General features: G+C 65.8%; 2 protein-coding genes across 21 annotated transcripts in view; one reads left to right on the top strand and one right to left on the bottom strand.

The window, feature by feature from the left end:
• The window catches only part of PKD1 (polycystin 1, transient receptor potential channel interacting), a 50,973-nt gene extending 39,135 nt beyond the window's left edge, over window positions 1-11,838 (top strand). Inside the window, exons 27-46 of one of the 7 annotated variants that reach the window (XM_037813964.1) lie at window positions 55-225; window positions 301-444; window positions 527-737; window positions 826-952; window positions 2,319-2,435; window positions 2,523-2,572; window positions 2,768-2,916; window positions 2,990-3,083; window positions 7,165-7,283; window positions 7,360-7,562; window positions 7,660-7,854; window positions 7,989-8,128; window positions 8,338-8,450; window positions 8,699-8,828; window positions 8,924-9,049; window positions 9,256-9,430; window positions 9,614-9,904; window positions 9,986-10,120; window positions 10,199-10,504; window positions 10,598-11,838. In XM_037813964.1, the coding sequence (XP_037669892.1) occupies window positions 55-225; window positions 301-444; window positions 527-737; window positions 826-952; window positions 2,319-2,435; window positions 2,523-2,572; window positions 2,768-2,916; window positions 2,990-3,083; window positions 7,165-7,283; window positions 7,360-7,562; window positions 7,660-7,854; window positions 7,989-8,128; window positions 8,338-8,450; window positions 8,699-8,828; window positions 8,924-9,049; window positions 9,256-9,430; window positions 9,614-9,904; window positions 9,986-10,120; window positions 10,199-10,504; window positions 10,598-11,020 (3,419 nt within the window). In that variant the 3' untranslated portion in view covers window positions 11,021-11,838. Of the gene's footprint in view, window positions 1-54; window positions 226-300; window positions 445-526; window positions 738-825; window positions 953-2,318; window positions 2,436-2,519; window positions 2,573-2,767; window positions 2,917-2,989; window positions 3,084-7,164; window positions 7,284-7,359; window positions 7,563-7,659; window positions 7,855-7,988; window positions 8,451-8,698; window positions 8,829-8,923; window positions 9,050-9,255; window positions 9,431-9,613; window positions 9,905-9,985; window positions 10,121-10,198; window positions 10,505-10,597 lie in introns of those variants that run through there. The other 6 variants (XM_037813961.1, XM_037813960.1, XM_037813959.1 and 3 more) reach the window with 6 other exon arrangements.
• Window positions 11,830-20,405, bottom strand: part of TSC2 (TSC complex subunit 2) — a 33,435-nt gene continuing 24,859 nt past the window's right edge. For 3 of the 14 annotated variants that reach the window (XM_037813965.1, XM_037813967.1, XM_037813978.1), the window contains 17 exons: window positions 20,273-20,398; window positions 18,772-18,936; window positions 18,403-18,555; window positions 18,197-18,309; window positions 17,568-17,783; window positions 17,059-17,262; window positions 16,594-16,662; window positions 15,429-15,559; window positions 14,683-15,173; window positions 14,452-14,527; window positions 14,211-14,297; window positions 13,721-13,907; window positions 13,427-13,566; window positions 12,510-12,588; window positions 12,333-12,424; window positions 12,152-12,250; window positions 11,830-12,072 (listed from right to left, as the gene is read on the bottom strand). In XM_037813965.1, the coding sequence (XP_037669893.1) occupies window positions 11,920-12,072; window positions 12,152-12,250; window positions 12,333-12,424; window positions 12,510-12,588; window positions 13,427-13,566; window positions 13,721-13,907; window positions 14,211-14,297; window positions 14,452-14,527; window positions 14,683-15,173; window positions 15,429-15,559; window positions 16,594-16,662; window positions 17,059-17,262; window positions 17,568-17,783; window positions 18,197-18,309; window positions 18,403-18,555; window positions 18,772-18,936; window positions 20,273-20,398 (2,581 nt within the window). In that variant the 3' untranslated portion in view covers window positions 11,830-11,919. Of the gene's footprint in view, window positions 12,073-12,151; window positions 12,251-12,332; window positions 12,425-12,509; window positions 12,589-13,426; window positions 13,567-13,720; window positions 13,908-14,210; window positions 14,298-14,451; window positions 14,528-14,682; window positions 15,174-15,428; window positions 15,560-16,593; window positions 16,663-17,058; window positions 17,263-17,567; window positions 17,784-18,196; window positions 18,310-18,402; window positions 18,556-18,771; window positions 18,937-20,272; window positions 20,399-20,405 lie in introns of those variants that run through there. The other 11 variants (XM_037813968.1, XM_037813969.1, XM_037813970.1 and 8 more) reach the window with 7 other exon arrangements.

Genomic DNA, 20,405 nt, shown 5'->3' with positions numbered 1-20,405 from the left:
AGCCTGGGGCTGTGGGGTGGCCACGCCCCAGCACCCTCTCCCCTCCCCTCCCAGGCACCACGGCGCACGTGGGCATCATGCTCTACGGGGCGGACAGGCGCAGCGGCCACCGGCACCTGCGCGGGGACAGAGCCTTCCATCGCAACAGCCTGGACATCTTCCAGATTGCCACCCCCCACAGCCTGGGCCGCGTGTGGAAGATCCGTGTGTGGCACGACAACAAAGGTCCGGGCCCCCCGGCCCCCCGGCCCCCGGCCCCGGCCCCGAGGGCGGCCCTGACCCATCCCGCGCCCCCCACAGGGCTCAGCCCGGCCTGGTTCCTGCAGCACGTCATCGTCAGGGACATGCAGAGCACCCGCAGCACCTTTTTCCTGGTCAACGACTGGCTCTCGGTGGACACGGAGGCCCACGGTGGCCTGGTGGAGAAGGAGGTGCTGGCCGCAAGTAAGGCTGTGCCCCCCGCCCCGCGGCTGGCCTGGGGGGTCCGTGCCTGCAGCGCCTGCAGCCCCTGCTGCCCCCCCCGCAGGTGACGCTGCCTTGCGGCGGTCCCGGCGTCTCCTGGTGGCCGAGCTGCAGCGCGGCTTCTTTGACAAGCACATCTGGCTGTCCGTCTGGGACCGGCCACCGCGCAGCCACTTCACCCGTGTCCAGAGGGCCACGTGCTGCATCGTCCTCATGAGCCTCTTCCTCGGCACCAACGCCGTGTGGTATGGGCTCGTGGGCGATGCTGCCCACAGGTGGGTGCCCATCTGTGGCAGGACGGCCCCGCCCGGCAGCCCCCGGCCCTCCCCGCTAACCCCGCGTCCTGGCTCTCGTCCTCCACAGCACGGGGCCGGGCCCCAGTCTGCTCCCGCCATCTGTCGGCGCGGTCGCCATCGGCCTGGTGTCCAGCGTGCTCGCCTACCCCTTCTACCTGGCCATCCTCTTTCTCTTCCGGATGTCCCGGAGCAAGGTGTGCTGGGCATGGGGGCTGCAGGGGCTCTGGGGCCAAGCTGTCCAGAGCGGCTGCTAAGTGTGAGAAACAAGCACTGTTCTTAAGAAGGAACAAACGCTCACCTGATTGTGGAGAAGAAAAGAATTTATTCACGGTCTTGCAAGAACGGGCGCCCAACCAGATGTGGGCGTTGGTGCGCAGAACAATAGACACAGCAGTATTTATTCCCTACGCCTAACCGCAAGTCCCTCCCGTTTCTCCATTGGCTGATACTCCAGAGGTTACATTCTATTCCACAAGCCTAACTAGCCCTGGCAAATTTGCAACATGCAGCCCATACAAATTGGAAACATTTGAAATACCTTTCCCACCCAACATTAGGAACCATTGGAACAAATCTCTACCCCTGACTATAATGGTTATGCCCAGGCCTCTTTAGAGCCAGTCTGGGCTAGTTTGGTAACAAGTTATGAGGCTATTTTGAGAACCTCTATTCCGAGGCTCCACTCTGCAAGGATAGTAGATAGTGGGCGGATAAGCAGGGGGACTGACTGTGGATAGTGGGCGGATAAGCAGGGGGACTGACTGTGGACTACAGTTTGTCTTTTTAACCTTCTACCAATTCCTTAACTGCCCCACCCTGCTAGGCACACCTATCCTGTGTGAAAGCTAAACTTAATCTCATTCTCACATAAGTGAGGAGGACGAAGGACCTTGTTTGGCTCTTTGAAAAGATCAACACAATTGACAGACCTTGAGTGAGGCTGACCCAGAGAAAAAGGGCCCGACCGAGATGACTGAAGTCGGGGCTGAAGGTGGGCGGGGTGTGCTCATAGGGGTGTGGCCCCCGCAGCCGGACGCCGATGGGATGGACGCGTTTCCGTCCATTCGCGGGCCCCAGACCCACCTGGGCAGGGGGAGACCTGCCCACGGAGGAAAGCCCTGGGCCAGATGGCTCCACCGGCGAATCCCACCAGGCATTTGGGGAAGAATTAGCGCATCTCCACTCCCTCTCCAAGGCCAGTATTCCCCCAAACGAAAACCAGCCAGAGGCGTCACAGGAAAAGAAAACCATGGGCTGGTGTTCTTCACGAGTATAGACGCAAACACCCTCACAGGAACCGAAGCGTGCAGGACTGCAGCCTCACCAAGGGGGCACCGTCGTGCACGGCTGTCCGTGTTAAAGCAAACCCTGTGAGAAATCCGGGTCTCGCTGCACATGCCACCTTGCAAGGGCCTGGAAGCAGCGGTGGCCAGTGGCTGCTGTAAGGACCTGGGCAGGGCGTGTCCCTCATTCCGCAGCGTTCTCTGGGGCAGCTCTGGTCATGTCCACCTGTACCAGGTCCTGCACTGCCCCCGCCAAGCCACTGCCTTCTCCCTGCAGGCTGCCGGGGGCCCTGGCTTGTCCCCCACAGGGCAGCAGGCACTGGGGGTCAACAGCCTGCTGGACGCGTCGGGGCTGGGCAGCTCCTTCCTCGGCCTCTCGGGGCTCCGTGCCCAGGTGAGGCTGGGGCTGGCAAGGGCCCTTCCCAGGCCAGGCTGGGCCCCGCAGCAGCCAGAGCCTGAGGCCCTCTGTCCCTCTCAGCAGGCCCTCGTGGGACAGATGAGCAGCCACTTATTTCTGGATGATTCTAAAAGGTGGGTCGCTGCACCTTGCGCGTGCAGGGTCCGGGCTGTGGGGGTCCCCCGTGTTGGCCGAGCTCTGTGTTGTCACGCACTGTCCCAGGATGCGTGCTCCGCGGCCCCGTCTAAGCGTGTGCGACGACTCCAGCTGCCTCGGGGGTGGGTGCAGGTGTCCTCCTGGGCACCCCCTGCCGACCGTGTCCCCCACAGCACACTCAGCTGGCCGGACCTGCTCAGTGACCCGTCCGTCATGGGCAGTGCCCTGCAGCAGCTGGCCCGGGGCTGCCCGCGGGGGCTGGAGGAGGACAGCCTCTCCTTGGTCAGCCCCTCCTCACCCACCAAGTTCTTCTCAGCCTCAGGTGAGGGGACGGCCGGGCTTGGGGTGGGGGGTCCCCCAGCTCCCGGGTGGCCCTGATGCCCCTGCCCCTCCAGACGAAGACCTGATCCGCCATGTCCTGGCCGAAGGCGCCGGTGGCCTGGCCCCGACGCGGGACACGCAGGCGGAGGTGGACCCGCTCTCTGATCTGTGAGTGCCGGGCCCCGGGCAGGGGTGTGGGGGGCACTGCGACCCAGGCCTGGAGGCCCTGCCCCACGTCCCCTGTGCCAGGCCCGGCCGCCTCTGTGGGGAGCACCCACGGGTGACTCCCTCAGCCGGCTGGGCAGGAGCGGGGCCCTTTGGGGGAGGGTGGGAGCGGGCAGGGCCCCCCAGGGGACACGCGGCCGTGGCGTGAGCACCGGGGATCGCTGGGGGGTCACCTCCTTCCTATCCTTCTGCAACAATTTTTTTTTTAATGTTTTATTTGAACTAATTTCAAATTTATATGACAGTTATAAAAATAACAAACCCCACACAGAGAACTCCAACATACACCCCCACACACGGAAATATCCACATTTTGCCACGTTTGCTCATGTTTCCTTCCCCCTCCCTCCCTCTCGACATTGGAGAGCCGCACATGCCGAGCCCCTCGACGCGCGGCCCCCCATGTCCCTTCCTGCAAGCAGGGGTGTCCCTCAGGTGACCATCTCGAGAGCAGGTGCCAAGCGCAAGAAATTTAACGGTGGTAGAAAGCTTACAGTCTAGATTCCAACCTTCTTGTGTCCCAGAAACGTCCTTTTGAGCTTTTCCTCCTCCGTTCTTAGAGCCCCTCCCGCATCCTGTTGCATTTAATTGTCATCATCTCTTTTCCCTTCTCTTTCTTTTTTTGTTTTTCACTGTGGGAACATACGTACGAAACAGAAGTCTTCCATCCCAGCCCCCAAGCACACCACTCAGCGAATCACACTCACAACGTCGCGGTCCTCTCTCCTCTGTCCATTACCAGAACGTTCCTTCACCCCAAACAGAAACCCTGCTCTCCTCTGCGTTGCTCCTGCCCCCGCTGCTGCTAACCTGTGCTCGACGCCCTGCCTCTGTGAGCTGCGTATTCTTGATGTCTTCCTTGTGGCTCCACGGAGCTTAAACGTAACATCCTAAAACCATAAAGCTCTCTTTGCTTCGATACCAGGCTGAGCTCAGTAGCCCACACAAACTACGTTCGTTACCCTCCGTCCCCCACCTGTAGGTAGTTCTCGTCGCAGAGTACGCATTTATACATTGCGAGTCAAAAACCATTGGTTTATCACATTTATGCGTTTGCCTTTTAGATCCTGTGGGAGCTAAAAGGTGGAGTTACAGATCAGACATGCTGTAGTCCTGGCATTTATACTTCCTCTTGTCGTCACCCTTACCCGAGGTCTTGGCTCCTTCCCGTGGCTTCAGCCCGTTGTCCAGTGTCCTTTCCTCTCAACCTGCAGGGCTCCCCAAGGGGGGTTGGCTGGCCCGGGGGTGACGTGGTCTCCCAGCTCTTGTTTCTCTGGGAATGCCTTAATTCCTCCCTCAGCTTTGAAAGACAGTTTTCTGGATATAGAACTCGCAGTTGGCAGTTGTTTGCTCCCAGCTCTTCAGCTGCATCCCCCGCTGCCTCCTGCCTCCGTGGTTTCCGACGAGAAGTGGGCACTGGACCTTCTGAGGCTCCCTTGAGCGTGACACGTTGTGCTTCTCTTGTGGCTTTTGGGATTCCCTCATCATCTTTGGCGTTCGATGGGTTGATTCTAACCTGGTACGGTGTGGGCCTGTAGGGATTTACGCCTCTTGGTGATGGTTGTGCATCTTGGATGTGTACATGCATGTCTTTTGTTACATTTGGGAAGTTTTCGGCCATTGTTTCTTTGAATATTCTGTCTCCTCCTTCTGAGGGTCCCACAATGCATTTTTTTCTTTGCTCTGTGGGGTCCCACAGGTTCCTCAGGCTGTGTTCACTTTTCTTGGTTCTTTCTTCTTCCTGCTCCTCAGCCTGGAGGCTTCAATTGTCTTCTTTTTCAGTTCACCGATTCTTTCTTCCGCCAGCTCCAATCTGCTCTTGAGCCCTTCTGGGGGCTGTAATTTTTGTCTCTGTTGTCTTCAGCTCTGGTTCCTTTTCGTGATTTTCATCACTCTGTTGATATTCTCTTTGTGTTCGTCTGTCATTTTCCTGATTTCCTTTGTTCTTTGTCCGTGTTTTCCTTTGGCTCTTTGAGCGTATCTGGGACCAGTGTTTACACGTCTCCGTCTGGACTGTCCTGGGTGCGTTCCTCCTCCCGGATGGTTCCTGGTACTTCCATCTCCTCCTCCCTGGGCTGTTGCTTCCTCTTTCTTTGTATATCTTATGATCTCGGTTGAAAGCTGGACATTTTGGTATTCTAACGGGTTGTTGCTGGAATTTAGACTCAGCGGCGTCGCTGCTCCTTAAGCTTGTCTCCAGCTGGTGCCGACAGAGCTTCCCTTGACGCCAGGAGCTCATAAAGAAGACGCCCTTGCCCGTCTTTGCAAGCTGCCCTGTGGGAGCTCCTTCAGGCTCAGCCACACGACGAGTTTAGAGAACAGCTCCAGGCCGAAGCGTGGTGGCCTCCCCTGCTCCTTCCGCACCTGTCTCTTGTCTCGGGCCCTAGAATCCCGTTTACACGGATAGGAAAGTCCCTCTTTCCTCAGAAACAGCTTCCTCAGGGCCCAGGCCCTGCCCTGTGTGTCTCAGAGCCAGCAACCCCTGCCCCAGGCGGTGACGTGCCTGCCCCCACCGCATTCTCCAGGAGAGCTCGGTGCCTGCCTGCTACACATGGCAGGTTCTGGGGCAGGGAGCCCCTCAGGCCACTCAGACTGATCAGCCTGGCTCCGCACTCCTTCTGCCCCTCTGCACGTTCCTTCCAGCTGCCACCTCTGCCCGGATCACCCCTCTGCTGCTTCTCTTCTGCACGTGCCCCACCTGCCCCTGAGCACTGCTGGTGCTGCTCGCCACTGCCCATAACAGCTTATCCCGAGTGCAGGGACTCATGACAGCTCGGCTGGCTGGCCAGGGCTTGGCTCTGGCTGTGGGTGGGAGGCCCCCAGGGCAGCCTGAGATTCCCAGCACATGCTGGACGGTCCCCCTCCCGAGCAGGGTACCCAGGAGGGCAGGTGGTAGCTGCAGTGACTTTTACGGGTGGCCTCGTTAGCCAGTCCATCACTGTGCAGCACCCTCCTGGTTCCACAGGGACGAGCCTGTGGTGGGCCCAGAGGCCAGCAGTGAGTGGCACTGGGCCAGCTCGGGGGCCACCCCAGGCCTGGCAGCATCCCTGGTGGGCAGGAGACGCTGGTGCCCATTCCAGCCATGTCACTGCTTGCTCTCCCCAGCCTGGATCCTTGTGTCTGTGGCTCCTCCACTATGAGTGCTTTTTCCAGAACTTTCTCAGGGACATCCGGCAGGACTGGCCCTGCTGCCGCCCACGGCCGTGCTTGCTCCCCATGTGGGGTCATTCACTCACTCTGCTCTCCACGAGCTGCAGCAGCCCTGGCTCCCAGTGGGATCGGGAATCTCTGTCACGCGGCTGAAGGAACTCTACCCCATCGGGGGCCGGCTGCACCACCTGCTCTCAGGCAGCTGTCAGGTCCATGTGGGATCCCGTGGGTCGGGCACTGTGCCCCACGTGGGGTCTGCACTTGCCACAGGTTTCTGTTCACATGGCGAGGAGTGGAGGGAGCCTGTAACCCGCTGCCCTTGCCTGACGGAAATGCTCATGGTTGTGTCTTGTCTTCATCTCACCCTGTTTCTTGAAGCACTAAATATTGCGTTTATAACCAGAAAAGTCAATTTCAAGGAAAACAACACCCTGATTGTTATTCTCCGAGACACACCAAGCAGAAAAACAAGGAACTTATTTTGCTGGGGGACAGTGGCTACACTTGGGGCTGTGGCTGGGCTGTGCTTTTCCCCTCTCAGCCCCTCACAGCCTTGCCCCAGAGTGACATTCATCTTAGGCTACGGAGCTGCCCTGAGTGGAGCTCGGCGGACGGTCCAGGCTGCACTGGCCGTGCATGCTGAGCCGAGGGTGCAGCACTTGCTCGGACTTGGGGTTGGTGGGCAGTTGGACAGACGGGGAGTGGACGGGTCACAGGGTCAGGATGTGGACGGCCTGTGTGTCAGAGACTGGGGGCCCCCATGGCTTCGGGGGGTGGTACCTTCCCCGCCCCTCCCAGTGGCATGCGGTGGTGAGGGCCAGTGCTCGCCTGCCTCTGGTGGAATGCTCACTTCACGGCCTCCACCCGGCCCCAGGTCCAGCACCACTGGGGACACGACGGAGACACTGATGCTGCAGAGGCTGGGGGAGAAGGTGCCGCCCCCGCCGGGGCTCACCTGGGAGCAGACCCCGCCAGTCAAGCTCTCCAGGACAGGTACGCCTGGGGTCCCCAGATTGGCACCCGGGCCCCCTCTGAGGACACTGGTCACGTATCCATCTTTGCCCGACAGGGCTGGTGGAGGGTCTGCGAAGACGGCTGCTGCCGGCCTGGTGTGCCCCCCTGGCCCACGGGCTCAGCCTGCTCCTGGTGGCCATGGCTGTCGGGGTCTCGGGCTGGGTCGGCACCAGCTTCCCCCCTGGCGTGAGCGTCATGTGGCTCCTATCCAGCAGCTCCAGCTTCCTGGCGTCGTTCCTTGGCTGGGAGCCCCTGAAGGTGAGTGGGGTGCTGTGGGGACCTCTCAAGGTGAGCGGGTCGATGGGGGGGCCTCTCCAGGTGGGCCGGCTGGGGCCTAAGGCCAGCCCCGTCCCAGGTCCTGCTGGAAGCCCTGTACTTCTCGCTGGTTGCCAAGCGGCTGCACCCAGATGAAGACGACGCCCTGCTGGGGAGCTCCACTGTGACGCCCGTGGGTGAGCACGTGCCCCGCGTCCGGCCCCCACACGGCTTTGCCCTCTTCCTGGCCAAGGAGGAGGCCCGCAAGGTCAGGAGACTGCACAGGATGCTGAGGGTGAGTCCTGGCTGCGGGGCCCAGGCTGCCCCCCGTGTGCTCGCGGAGGCTGGCAGGTGAGGGTCCCTGTGCCAGTGGGAGGGACTCAGACTGGTCTGGGGGTGCTGGAGCTGAGCACCCCTCCACCTCCCCAGAGCCTCCTGGTGTACATGCTATTCCTGCTGGTGACACTGCTGGCCAGCTATGGGGACGCCTCGGGCCATGGCCACGCCTACCGCCTGCAGAGCGCCATCAAGCAGGGGCTGGACAGCCAGGCCTTCCTGGCCATCACTCGGTACAGGGGACCTCTGATAGGTGGAGGGCAGGGCTGCTGGGAGCCAGCTCCCCGAAGCAGGGCAGCCCGAAGTGTCAGCAACCCAAGCTGGAGGAGCTCCGTTCTCCAGCAGGGCAGGGGCAGGGGCAGGAGCAGCACTCTGGGCTTGGGACGGGTGGCCCGGGGGAGCCGAGGGCAGGACTGGGTGACTGCGTGTTTGGTCCGGGCAGGTCGGATGAGTTCTGGCCTTGGATGTCCCACGTGCTGCTCCCCTACATCCACGGGAACCAGTCCAGCCCGGAGCTGGGGCCCCCACGCCTGCGGCAGGTGCGGCTACAGGAAGGTGAGTGGAGGGGGCTCCCCGCCACTGGCCCTGCGCCCTTCCCAAAGGACCCTCCCGGCTCCTGCTTTCAGCTTTGCCCCTCAGCTGGGCGACAAGTCCTCTCTGTGTGTTCCCTGCCCTGTGATGGGTGTGCTGTTGGTGTCACTTCGGTGGGCACCAGGAGGGGGGTGTGCAGCCCTGGGGAAGCAGCAGGTGCCCGGGTTGGTCCTCAGTGTTCCGGGCCCTGCGCGCGCCCCCTCTGCCCCCAGCACTGTGCCCTGGGGCCCGCCCCTGCTCGGCCACCGGCGGCTTCAGCACCAGCGACTACGGCGTCGGCTGGGAGAGCACGGCCGGCAATGGCTCGGAGACGTGGGCCTACTCGGCGCCCGAGCTGCTGGGGTGAGCGGAGAGGGCCGCGGGGGGCCCTGGTGCGGACGGGGTGGAGGGGGCTGCTAGGAGCTCCGGGGCGCCGCCCAATGCTGCGCTCCCCGCAGAGCCTGGCACTGGGGCGCGTGTGCGGTGTACGGCGGCGGCGGCTACGTGCAGGAGCTCGGCCCCAGCCTGCAGGAGAGCCGCCGGCGGCTGGCGTGGCTGCGGCAACACCGCTGGATCGACGGCAGGTGGGCCCCGCCCCGCGACCCGGACACCCCCCCAGACCCCGGACCCTCTTCCGAAACCCGGACGTCCCCGACCCCGGATCCGCCCCCGAGACCCCGGCGCCCGCCCAGCCCCGCCTCCCTCGAGATCCCCGCGCCCCCGACGCCCCCCGCGGTGCCCAGCGCCGCCCTCAACGCGCCCTCCCTCCCGCCTGCCCGTTGCCGCGCAGGAGCCGCGCCGTGTTCGTGGAGCTCACGCGCTTCAGCCCGGCCGTGGGGCTGCACGCCGCCGTGACGCTGCGCCTCGAGTTCCCCGCGGCCGGACGCGCCGTGGCCGCGCTCAGCGTGCGCCCCTTCGCCCTGCGGCGCCTCAGCGCGGGACTCTCGCTGCCGCTGCTCACCTCGGTACGCCCCGCCCCGCCCCGGGAGGCCCCGCCCCTCACCGAGTGGAAGCCCCGCCCGCGCCCGAGAGGCTCCGCCCCCACCTGATGCAGGCCTCGCGCGCCGGGCCCTTGGCCCCGCCCCCAGCGTTAGCCCCGCCCCTGGCCGCTCCCGGGGCGGGACTTGCGCTGACCCCGCCCCCCACAGGTGTGCCTGCTGCTGTTCGCTGGGTACCTGGCGGCGACCGAGGCCCGGGCCTGGCGGCGGGAAGGGCGCGCGCGGGCGACGCGGCCGGGGACCTGGGCGCAGTGGCTGCTGCTGGCGCTGACGGCGGCCGCGGCGCTCGTGCGCCTGGCCCAGCTGGGCGCCGCCGACCGCCAGTGGGCCCGCTTCGTGCGTCGCCGCCCGCGCCGCTTCACCAGCTTCGACCAGGTGGCGCAGCTGGGCTCCGCGGCCCGCGGCCTGGCGGCCTCGCTGCTCTTCCTGCTGCTGGTCAAGGTGAGGCGGGGGCCGGGTGGGGCGGGGCGGGGCCGGGCAGGGGGGGCGCGGGCGGGTCCCAGCTGAGCCCTCCGCCCGCAGGCCGCGCAGCAGCTCCGCTTCGTGCGCCAGTGGTCGGTCCTGGGGAAGACGCTGGGCCGGGCCCTGCCGGAGCTGGCAGGCGCGGCGCTGGCCCTGGCCGCCCTGGCCGCGGCCTACGCCCAGCTGTTGGTCTTGGTAGGTGGCGTCGCCGGGGCGGGGGCGGGGGCGGGGGCGGGGACCAGCCGGCCCGGCTTCACGCGCCCTTCCCCGCAGCTGGTCTCTTCTTGCGTGGATTCGCTTCAGAGTGCTGCCCGCGCGCTCCTGGTGCTGTGCCCCGGGGCTGGAGGCCCGGGCCCATGCCCGGCCGAGTCCTGGCGCCTGTCCCCGCTGCTGTGCGCCGGTCTCTGGGCGCTGCGGCTCTGGGGCGCCCTGCGGCTGGGGGCCGTGCTGCTGCGCTGGCGCTACCACGCCCTCCGCGGTGAGCTCTACCGACCCGCCTGGGAACCGCAGGACTATGAGATGGTGGAGCTGCTCCTGCGCAGGCTGCGCCTCTGGCTGGGCGTTAGCAAGGTCAAGGAGGTGGGTATGGCCCAGCGGGCCGGAGAGGGGCGCCCCGGGCTCAGACAGGCCCTGGGCGCAGCCGGACTGACTGAGCCCATGTGCTATCCCCAGTTCCGCCACAAAGTGCGCTTTGAAGGCGTGGAGCCGATGCCCTCTCGCTCGTCCAGGGACTCCAAGTCGTCGCCGCCGGTGCCTCCAAGCACGGGCTCGGATGCCTCGCGCCCATCCACCTCCTCCAGCCAGCTGGATGGGCTGAGCGCAGGCCTGGGCCGCCCGGGGCCCCGTGGGGAGCCTGAGCCCTCCCGCCTCCAGGCCGTCTTTGAGGCCTTGCTGGCCCAGTTTGATCGGCTCAACCAGGCTACGGAGGACGTGTACCAGCTGGAGCAGCGGCTGCAGAGCCTGCGGGGCTGCACCTCCCCGTCGCCAGGCCTGCCTGGTTGCCTGGCCCAGGCCAGTCGAGGCATCGGCCTGGCCGCCAGCCCCAGCAGGAAGTCTCAGCGGGCCAAGACCAAGATCCACCCCAGCAGCACTTAGCCAGGGGCCAAGGCCTCGTGGGTTTTGCTAGGACACCGCTCAGTATTACTCTCTGCCGCCCTGGGCTAGGTAGGAACAGCCGCTTCTGGATCAGCTCCCTGGGGCTTCAGCACTTTACAAGGGCTGCCGGGCCCAGGCCCCTCCCCAGCCCCCTGGGGGACAGGGACAGCAGTCTGGGACTGAGAAGCTCACTTAATGCCCCAGTTCTGAGGCACAGGGGCGGCAGGGCTGGGCCCCCACCCCAGGCTGAGGTCTCCCCTGGCCCCAGGGCTGCCCCTCCCCCTAAGTTATTAGCCCCCCCACCCGTGCTGCCACACTTGCCCCCCCATGGCCGCCTCACTGTGCATGTCAGTAATTTATATGAAAGATGTATTTTTGTATGTTGCTCTTCCCCTTACAACTCTCAGTGGCTGAAGCCATGCGCCCCCTCCCCGTCTGTGCCCTGCGGGTGGGGGTGGGGGCTGGTTGTGTGACAGCTGCGTCCTGGCCTCAGGCAGGGCCATCTGCTGGAGCGCACAGCCACACTCGCCCCAGCACCGTGGCCCTCTTTCTCACCCACCCGAGACTGAGGAAGAAGGTGCACACCGGGCCTGCCAGTATCAGGCCCTGGGTGAGGAACAGGCTGGCATGGGTGGTTTAGGGGAAAGGCCTGGCCCCAGGGGCTGGCTCCTGGGGCACGAGTGTGTGACTGTGAGCATGAGAACAAGCAGGTGGGGTGTGTGAGGGCCCCAGGGCTCTGAACCCTGTTACAGCCTCGACCCTGCCCGTCTCTTCCCCACAACAGACAAAGTCAAATAAAGGCACTGGGCTGACTGCTACCCGGCCTCCGTCTGTCTGTCTGGCCGCAGGACCCTTTTATTTCATTGCATATGTGAGAGGAGGGGTCCCGGGCACCTGGCTCACACGAACTCGGTGAAGTCATCCACCGAGGAGATGAGCCGCTTCCTCTGGCCGGTCTCATACGTGGGCGTGGGCTCGGCCGGGGCCTTGGCGGGGGCCGGCGGGTGCAGCAGGGGCAGGCTGGGGCTTGGGTAGTGGGCTTCCTCCCGGACCTGTGGCGAGCGGGGCGTCAAGAACCATGGGCATGCTCTCTCTGCACCCACCCCCACCTGGCACCCTCCAGCCACCCACCCGGTGGCGCAGCCGCTTGATGTGACGCAGCCGCGCGATCCACTTGGAAGGGTAGACGTCGGTGGGGTTGGAGCGGCTGTGGTGGACCTGGGAGGCCATCTGGGGGGGAGAGAAGTACGCTGAGCCCCCACCGCGGCGTGCACCCCCTCCGTCTCCACCCCCTCAGGTGGCCTGGGCTCACGTTGGCGTGCAGGGCCATCTGGCGGGCCACGAAGGGCAGGTTGCGGTCAGACACAATCTTGGCTACACTGGTGTCCACAAGGCCCTCCATGTCTGGGGAGACGGAGTCCACGGGCTCAGTGCCCCAGTGCCCCCTCACCTTTCCGTCCACAGGCTCAGTGCCCCGGTGCCCCCTCACCTCTCCTGCACTGCAGTGACACCAGGTTGCATTCGTAGTCCAGCGGCGTGATGATTACATGGACAAAGTTGAACTGGCCCTGTGACAGGAGGGGCTGTCACTCCTGGCTGCCTGACGGCTCTCAGGGTGTCAGGGCAAGCCCCCTGGGCCTGGCCAGCCCCCACTACCTCCATCACCCCGGGCCGTCCCAGCCAGTCACAGCCAACCTGCCTCCAGCGGGGTCTGACAGCCGAGCTGGCTGGTTCCTGTTCAATGTCACGATCGCCACCCCCTGCACCTGGGCTCTCCTACCTGGTGGGCCACCCCTCCCAGCAGCCCCAGCCCATCCTGCCAGCGCCCTTGGCCAGGTCCAGCTCTGCTCTCCCGCAGCAGCTTTGAGCCCACCCAGCTGCCCCCGAGGGCTTTCCGCTGGCCATGGCTTTGCTGCCCTCCATGTGGCGGCGACCCCCAATCACCCTCCCCTGCCCCACGTCCGCGCCCCTCTCTCTGATCGGCCCCCCGGTCTCGGCAAGCAGTACCCATCCATCCTGCCCCACAGTCCTGCCCCGGCACACTAGCCCCTCGGCTCAGCTACACACCAAGGCCACGCCTGTCCCCCAGGCTCTCCTCCCTGTGAAATGTCCTCCCTGGGGCCCCTGCTATGGGGACTGACTGCACCAAGCCCCTCACCCAAAAGCAAGGACCTGGGTTAACAGGCCTGCTCCAGAAGTCTCCATGAGAGCTGCCGCGACCCCCTACTGTGCACCTGCCACTGCCGCACACCCGCCCAGCACGGGGCCGCACGGCCCACTTGGAAGAGACTGAGCCAGGAAACGGCAGCCTGTGGCCATGCCACAGCCCTCCCAGGAGATGGGCCTGTGGCTGTCCTGTCCCACGGGCGCGCCTCATTGTGGCGGACCCCGCCCCCGGCCCCGCACCTTGATGGTGCCCAGCTTGAAGTCCTCGCCGGAGTCGTTATAGACGATGGACACAAAGTCATTGCCCAGGTGGCGCTTCTTGTCACAGCGGTGCTTGTCCACGTCCTTGGTGGGCATTAGGGTGGCGATGTGGAAGACGGCTGCAAGGGGCAGGGTGGGGGCTGAGGGGGCTGGCAGGCGCCCGGGGCAAGGAGGGAGCAGCGGATGGGCCCTGCCGGTGACCCTCAGCTCCTTTCCTTAGCACTGCCTGGGTTGGGGCACAGGCAGGCCAGTGGGCACCGCTGCCCAGCCCACCTTGCATGATGTCATCATGCCAGCAGTAGGTGAACTGGCCGTCCTCACCGCAGACGTCCAGGCCGCCCAGGTACACCTTGTCGGGCTGACAGTCCTTGAGCTCAATGAGCTTGCCCAGGCCAGCCAAGAACTCCGTGTACCTGTAGGAACCGTGCTCATTGGACAGGATGGCAAGCTCACTGTTGCTCTGCGGAGACAGGGGCAAGTGTTGGGGCCAGGCCTCCAGTGCCTGCCCCAGACCTGCGGCCCCCTGCCCCCTGCCCTGGCCCCCAGCACGGCCCCTGGGCACTGAGTGGGACGCACCGCCAGCCTGCGCACCCACCTCCCCACACCCACCGCCCAGTGAGATGACGCTCGTCCACTGCTCTCACTCGGCACCCCTGGCACCAGGCAGAGCCTGCCCACGGCCCACACGCACTGGTGGGGCAGCCCGGGGAGGACGAGGGAGAGGCCCGGACCCCTCGGCCCCCAGGCGGAGAAGCAGCCGCACCTGGCCTTCCCCGACGTACAGGACGGCGATCTTGTGCGTGTCGTAAGACGGGATCTGGTCAAGGAGCTGCACCGAGCGCTCGAATGACTGGGTCACACAGAGCCCTGCCTCAGCTGGGGCCACAGACCCTGCCCCGCCCCGCCCACAGATCGGGGGTCACCGATGCCTGGGAGGGCACGGGCTGTGGCCGCCTGCCACCCCGCGCGGGGAGCTGGGGGTCTCCGGTGGAGGAGGGGCCCACCTCGTTGGGCAGCAGGATGGGTTTGTTGGACTCGTCGCCAAAGAAGGGTGAGTGGTAGAGCTGCAGGAACACGAAGCTGCGGGGAGCGCGGGGTGAGGGGCCGGGCCGGGAGGGGGCAGGCAGGGACCCTCTCCACAGCCCCTCCCACAGGAACCACGGCTGGGCCAGGGGTCTGCACTTGCCCGAGGCCCTGTGTGTCTCCCAGGATGGGCGTCTGGAACCAGCACCCACCTGGGGTTGATGCCCGGCACCTTCTCGGCACCGGAGGCAGCAGCTCGGCTCCTGAAAGCGTCTCCATCCGCCCTCTTTCCCCGGCGAGATGGGGCCGAGTCGGAAATGGTGTAGCCCCGGGGCCGAAGGCCACTGGGGGAGCGGGGGGAGCTGGTAGGCAAGGGACCCTCGGGCAGGGCAGGGCCCCGACCCTCTTCGCCAGGGGCTGGCCAGGCTGCGCCCTCCCTGTCCAGGGTCCCCGACTGCGACCGGGCCTTAGCCTCGGGGCTCAGCCGGCCGAGCTCAGCCCCGTCACCCGCGCCCCCGAGAAAGTCATGCAGCGTTTGCAGCTCGGGCGAGGAGCTCGACTTGCTCAGGGGTTGCGAGGGCTGGAAGGAGAGGTCCACCGAGGGTCGGCCCTCCCCGGAGCCAGCGCCCCGCTCGATAGGGATCCCGCCTGCAGCCAGCTCCTCCACGCAGAGCGACTCCTCCTGGCTGGGGGCCGAGCACACCTGGAAGGAGCAGTCCTAAGAGCCCGTCAGGGGGCCCCGCGGGGCTGGAGGGCACGAGCCCACCTGCCTGCGTCCCGTGGCCAAAGGGGGCCAGGACCCCCTGACCAAAGGACACCCAGGGCCAGAGCTGGTAGGCAGGGGGCCCAGGAAGCCCACCCAACCAACGACGTGCCCGGCTGGGCCTGGAGTGGGAGCCCCCCACCCCAACAGGCCCTCCCCAGGGATCCCAGGAGGCTCCGGCCCAGCTGTGCTCACCCTGCAGTACGCCTCAGGGTGTGGACAGCGCCCGTCTGCACCGAGGCTGGCCTCAAAGTCCTCCAACTCGGGGGGCTCCAGCGACAAGTTAACCTTCCCTGGGCTTCCCTCTTCCAGAACTGCCGGGGAGTCTGGGAGGACACGGATGGGCTGCTGGGTGCTGAGGCAGCAGGAGCTGACTAGGGAGAGGCTGCTCGGGGGCTGCGGGGGAGCCTGACCTCGAGGTCTCCCACAGGGAGAGCCCCCACCCCCACCGCCGGGCAGCCAGGCCGCAGCTCTGTCCGTCCCCACCGGTGACCACCAGAAGCCACGCCCTGCCCTCCCAGCAAGGAAGGCGAGAGTGGGACAGGCTCCGCCCCACAAGGCAGGCAGCCCATGCCCAAGATGGGCCTCAGCCCAAGGGACGCCAGCCACTACAGCCACTAGTGGCTAAGGCACAGGGCTTGCTCTTCCTACGTAACATTGGACCCTGGAGCACGCTGATGGAGGGCAAGCCCCCCAGACGCAAACCCAGAGGGTCCCCATGCCCCAGACACGGGCCATGACCTGCCAAGCGGCGTGGCCTGGGCTGTGGGGGGCGTGGGCAGCTACGAGCAGCAGCAGCAGCCGACGGTCAGCACAGCCACGTCCCCGCATCCCCGCAGGCCGTCTGCCGCCTGCCAGCCCCGTCTGTGCACAGCCCCTTCCCTGCTGGCTCCTGACCACGCGTGGCGGCTGTAGGCTGTAGGCTGCAGGGCCTCGCCAGACTGCAAGCAAAGGCGATGCAACCCTATCTGTGGGCTCGCAAAGCCCCTGGGACCACCAGAGGCCAGCTCGGCTGAGCCTGGGGCCAGGCTTCCCCCAGATGGCTACCACCAGTCGGCACGCGTAGCTGTGACGTCGCTGAGGAGCCCCTGGCCCCGGCCTCTCAGGCCTGGAGCAGGGCTGGGATGACAGGCAGCTCAAGGGCAGAGCTCAACAGCAGAGGGGCACAAAGCCAGGGGGTCCTGCTGGCAAAGCAGATGGAGTTCTGCACAGACGCCCCCGCACACACCGGGACCCCATGCTGGGCGATGACCACAACCCAGCTGGGGGCTGTAGGGGCCAGATGAGGGTGATGGCAGCAGTGACGCGGCCGAGAGCCCTTGGCAGCCAGCGCAGCCTTCCCTACGGAGTCAGACAATACCTGCCCAGGAAATGCTCCTGTGCAGTTCGCCTTGGCAGCCGGGCTGGTACAGGGAGGACAGGGAGGCCACTGCAAGGGAAGCCACGGTGCTGCCGCGTCACTGGGCGGCAGGCTCCGGGCCGGGCTGAGCTGGGCTCCAGCCCTCACTAGTCCCACCAGAAGCGAGCCCGGGAGGAGAGCGGCCAGCGGCGTCTGGCCGGTGGGGGGGTCTGCACACGGCATGGGCCTGGAGAGTGGCTCAAGCGGGCATCGGAAGGGCACGGACAGAGAAAAGGGTATGGACCGGGCCCAAAAGGATGGCGCTGGGGGCGTGGGGGGGGCAGCGGCAGCAATGCGGGCAGTGCCGGGACAGTCCTGGGGGCCCACCCAGGGCCTTGGGGGCACCAGGGCCCATCCCCACTACAGGGAGTGCCTGTGCTGCCGGCCGGGGGGCCCCCGCCCCCCGCAGCACCACCCCGGGCTCACCTGTGTTGGATCGCGGGAGGAGGGGAGGCTTGGCGACACTGGCCGCAGGCACCGACAGGGACTTGAACAGGGCTGCATCGCGGTGCTCCTTGAAGCGCTCGGCGGCCATGAGGGCGTTGGCCAGCTCCTGCAGTGGCATGTTGTCGATGTCCGAGGAGAAGGGGCTGAGCGGGTTCTCCAGGCTCATCAGCCAGCTCGTGTTCCCTGGAGGGTAGCACCCTGTGGCCTGGACTCCACTCCCCGCGGGGCCGCCCCGAACCCAGAGCCCCCCCACCCTTCAGCTGGCCCCCTCCTCTTATCCCCAGCTCCCAAAGCACCCTCACGGTTCTGGGCCTCTGCTAAGTCCCTCCTTCCCCCCCGCAAAGCCCCCTGACCACTCCCTCGCTACTACTCCCTGCAGATTCAGCTGCAGAGCCGCCCCCCGAAAGGCCCAGAGCCCACGCTCACCGCGGAGCACTCGGGGTGCAGCTGCCAGCCGAGGCCAGGCGGGCACAGGCCTGGAAGGTTACCTGTGGGCCTGCGGACCAGGATCTCGGCCCAGCCCTGGGTCAGCAGAGGTGCGTAGGCCGCCAGGTGCGTCTTCTCCATCCGGGCCGCAGCCGGGGCTCCGGTTGGGACCTTCTCAGGCTTTGTGGTCGGTGCAGTCTGGGATCCTGGGGAGCTGGGGCTGCCTCGGAAGTGGGAGGCTGGAGCGTCCAGAGCCCCCACACGTAGACCATGGCCCCCTGGAAGAAGATGGGAGAGCTGGTGACCACTGCCAGCACCACCGTGAGAAGTGCTGTCCACCCAGGGCCTGGCCACAGGCCAGAGGGCAGCTGCTTGGTGCTGCCCTCAGCCCGGCCCCCAGCCACATCGGCCTCAGGGGACCCCAGGCAGGGGCAGGGCCCAGCACCTGCCCCACAGGGGACAACGGCTCACTCCAGCTGTATTGTAGAAAAGCTCCCGAGCGAGCGGGAAAACGGGCTGTGCCAGGGGAGCTGCCCAAGACGAGCTCACACAGAGGGCCTTCCAGTCTGTCGGCAAAGGGCCGGCCTGGAACCACCCACCCTCAGCACCCAGGGCCCTCCCGGAGCAGCAGCGTAGACACAGAGCCGGCTGGGGGCCGAGCGGCTGCAGGAGGTGGTGGAGCAGGCCTCACCTGACATGGAGCGGACCCGGTCCCGGGCCCCACGGCCCACCTGCTGCCCGGCCTGGGACTCCAGCTTGGCCGGTGCCTCTTTTGCCTGCCGGATTCGCACGCTGGGGGCAGAGCTGCGTACAGAAGGGCCCCCCGAGGTGAGCAGCCTGGCCGGCACGCACTGCCCTACCTCAGGGGCTGCCCAGGCAGGGGGTGAGGACAGTCACCTCGGCTCCGGAGCCCCCAGCTGCTCTCCCGTGTCCAGGCCCAGCAGCGACCGGGTGCCGGTCCCCACGCTCGTCGTCACGGTGACGAGCTTGTTCCCAACCAGCCAGGTTTTGGTCCTGCCGCCAGCCAGGAGGAACTCTCCCACAGGGGACCTGTAAGCAAGGAGGGTCCGCCAGCTGGGCTGCAGCCGCCCCCTCCAGATGGCCCAGCTCCGGGGAAGCCCACCCAACTGCGGGCACACCCAAGCGGAGGCCTCAGGAGCAGAGGGTGGCCCAGCCGTGGCTGCCGTCACCCTGCAGAGGGCAGCCCCAAGAGACTGAATGCCAGGCCCCTGAGCACCCGGTCCCAGCCCTGGCAGCAGCCCACACCTCTTGGGGACGGCTGTGAAGTTGGAGAACACGTATCGGGCCATCATGTCCAGGCACGTCTCTGTGAGCTCCAGGTGGAGATTCTTCAGGCTGTCATCAGCCTGGGCCATCGCGTTCTCGTCCGCAGAGCCCAGGCTGGCGCTGGTGAGGGACGCCTGCAGCCTACTGGAGGGGAGGCCACGGGCAGGTCAGGAACACCGAGGAGGCCTCATCACTTACCACAGGGGCCAAAGCTCAACGCATGCAATTGCTGACAGGACCCGGGCCGCGCTCAAGGGACCCCAGCACCCCACGGCTTTGCAAATCACAGGGCTGCAGTATTCCAGAGAGGAGGGGTCAGTGTTGCGGAAAAGACCCCAGCCTGCTTGCTGTGGGAGGAGAAACTTGAGGACACAGAGAGACAGAATCCGATCCTGCTGTGGCCCACGGAGAGTTAAAGCACGACTTCACGGCAAAGAGGTTTAATTGTGCAGAGGAGCCGCATCCACGGGGGCTCTGCAGGGTTTGCATTCTGCCCCCAAAGCTAGCACCGGGCAGACACTGCCGTACCGAGGGCCACGGGGCCTCTGGGCTTCCTGGGCAGCTTCTCACCCCCAAACTCACATCCCGGGGAGCCGAGCCACCTCCCAAAGGCCGGACAGCGGCTGACTCGCTGGGCCCCTGCCCAGCACCAGGAGGAAAAGCTTGCGCAAACTAACTCTAACACCAGTTCCTCAGCCCCTTGGTCATGTTGGGCTCGTGGTAAAGAATTTACAGAAAAAGAGCCAAGAAGGGAGAGTCACTGGTTCCCCTCACCATCCCTGACAGGCAAGTGCAAGGCTGGAGCTCAGACACGCGCAGGTGCGGGGGGCACCCTCAGAGCTGCGGGTGGCTGAGGCAGGGCCATCCACAGGCGGGGGACGCCCAAGGCCCTGTCCCTGCCAGCACCAACCAGGGGTACCTGGGAGCCCACACCTGCACCCCAACACCCTGACTGAGGCACCAGCAGGAGACCCAGCCCAGGCTGAAGCCAAGGAACCAGGACCTCACAGGCCGCCCCAACACCACCGCCCTGCACCAGTGCCCCCTTTCCCTTCCAGCCTCACGACGGAGAGCAGACCCATTCTAAGACCAACTGCAGAACCACAGTCGCTTGAGACGCTACCTGACATCAAGGCCAGGACCTGGGAACTTGGCCCCCAACCAAGCCAGCTGGCCCGGCAGTGACCGGCGAAGGCCTCCACCTGCAGGGACAGGCCCTGGGGGCTGCCACCACAAGGCGGGCAGCTGGGCTGGCCTCTGGCAATGCTGTGGCCAGCGGCACTGGCTTGGGGACAGAATGCAATCTTCCACCCCTGCCGCCAAGCTCCACGAGGCGTGCCCTCAGCCCTCCTCTCGCCCGGCCAGGCGGCAGCTCATGCAGGCAGCCCCATGCACCGCCACCCCGGAGCTCCCGCCCGGCAGTGCCTTTCTTGGGCCCAGCTGCGGGGCCTATGCCCCCCACCCATCAAAGCGCCACTACCTGCGGGCCGCGTGCTCAGACACGCTGACGCTGCGGCAGCGGAAGGCCTCGGCGGAGCTCTCCTGCACCTCTTTCACGGGCGGGGAGGTGGCCAAGCCTTGCCTGGGGGCTCTGGCTATCCTTACACTACCAG

Source organism: Choloepus didactylus, chromosome 21 (genome assembly GCF_015220235.1).
Source record: "Choloepus didactylus isolate mChoDid1 chromosome 21, mChoDid1.pri, whole genome shotgun sequence".
Taxonomy (NCBI): Eukaryota; Metazoa; Chordata; class Mammalia; order Pilosa; family Megalonychidae; genus Choloepus; species Choloepus didactylus.
Note: the sequence above shows the minus strand (reverse complement) of the source record. Positions and strands in the feature narration are given on the sequence as shown.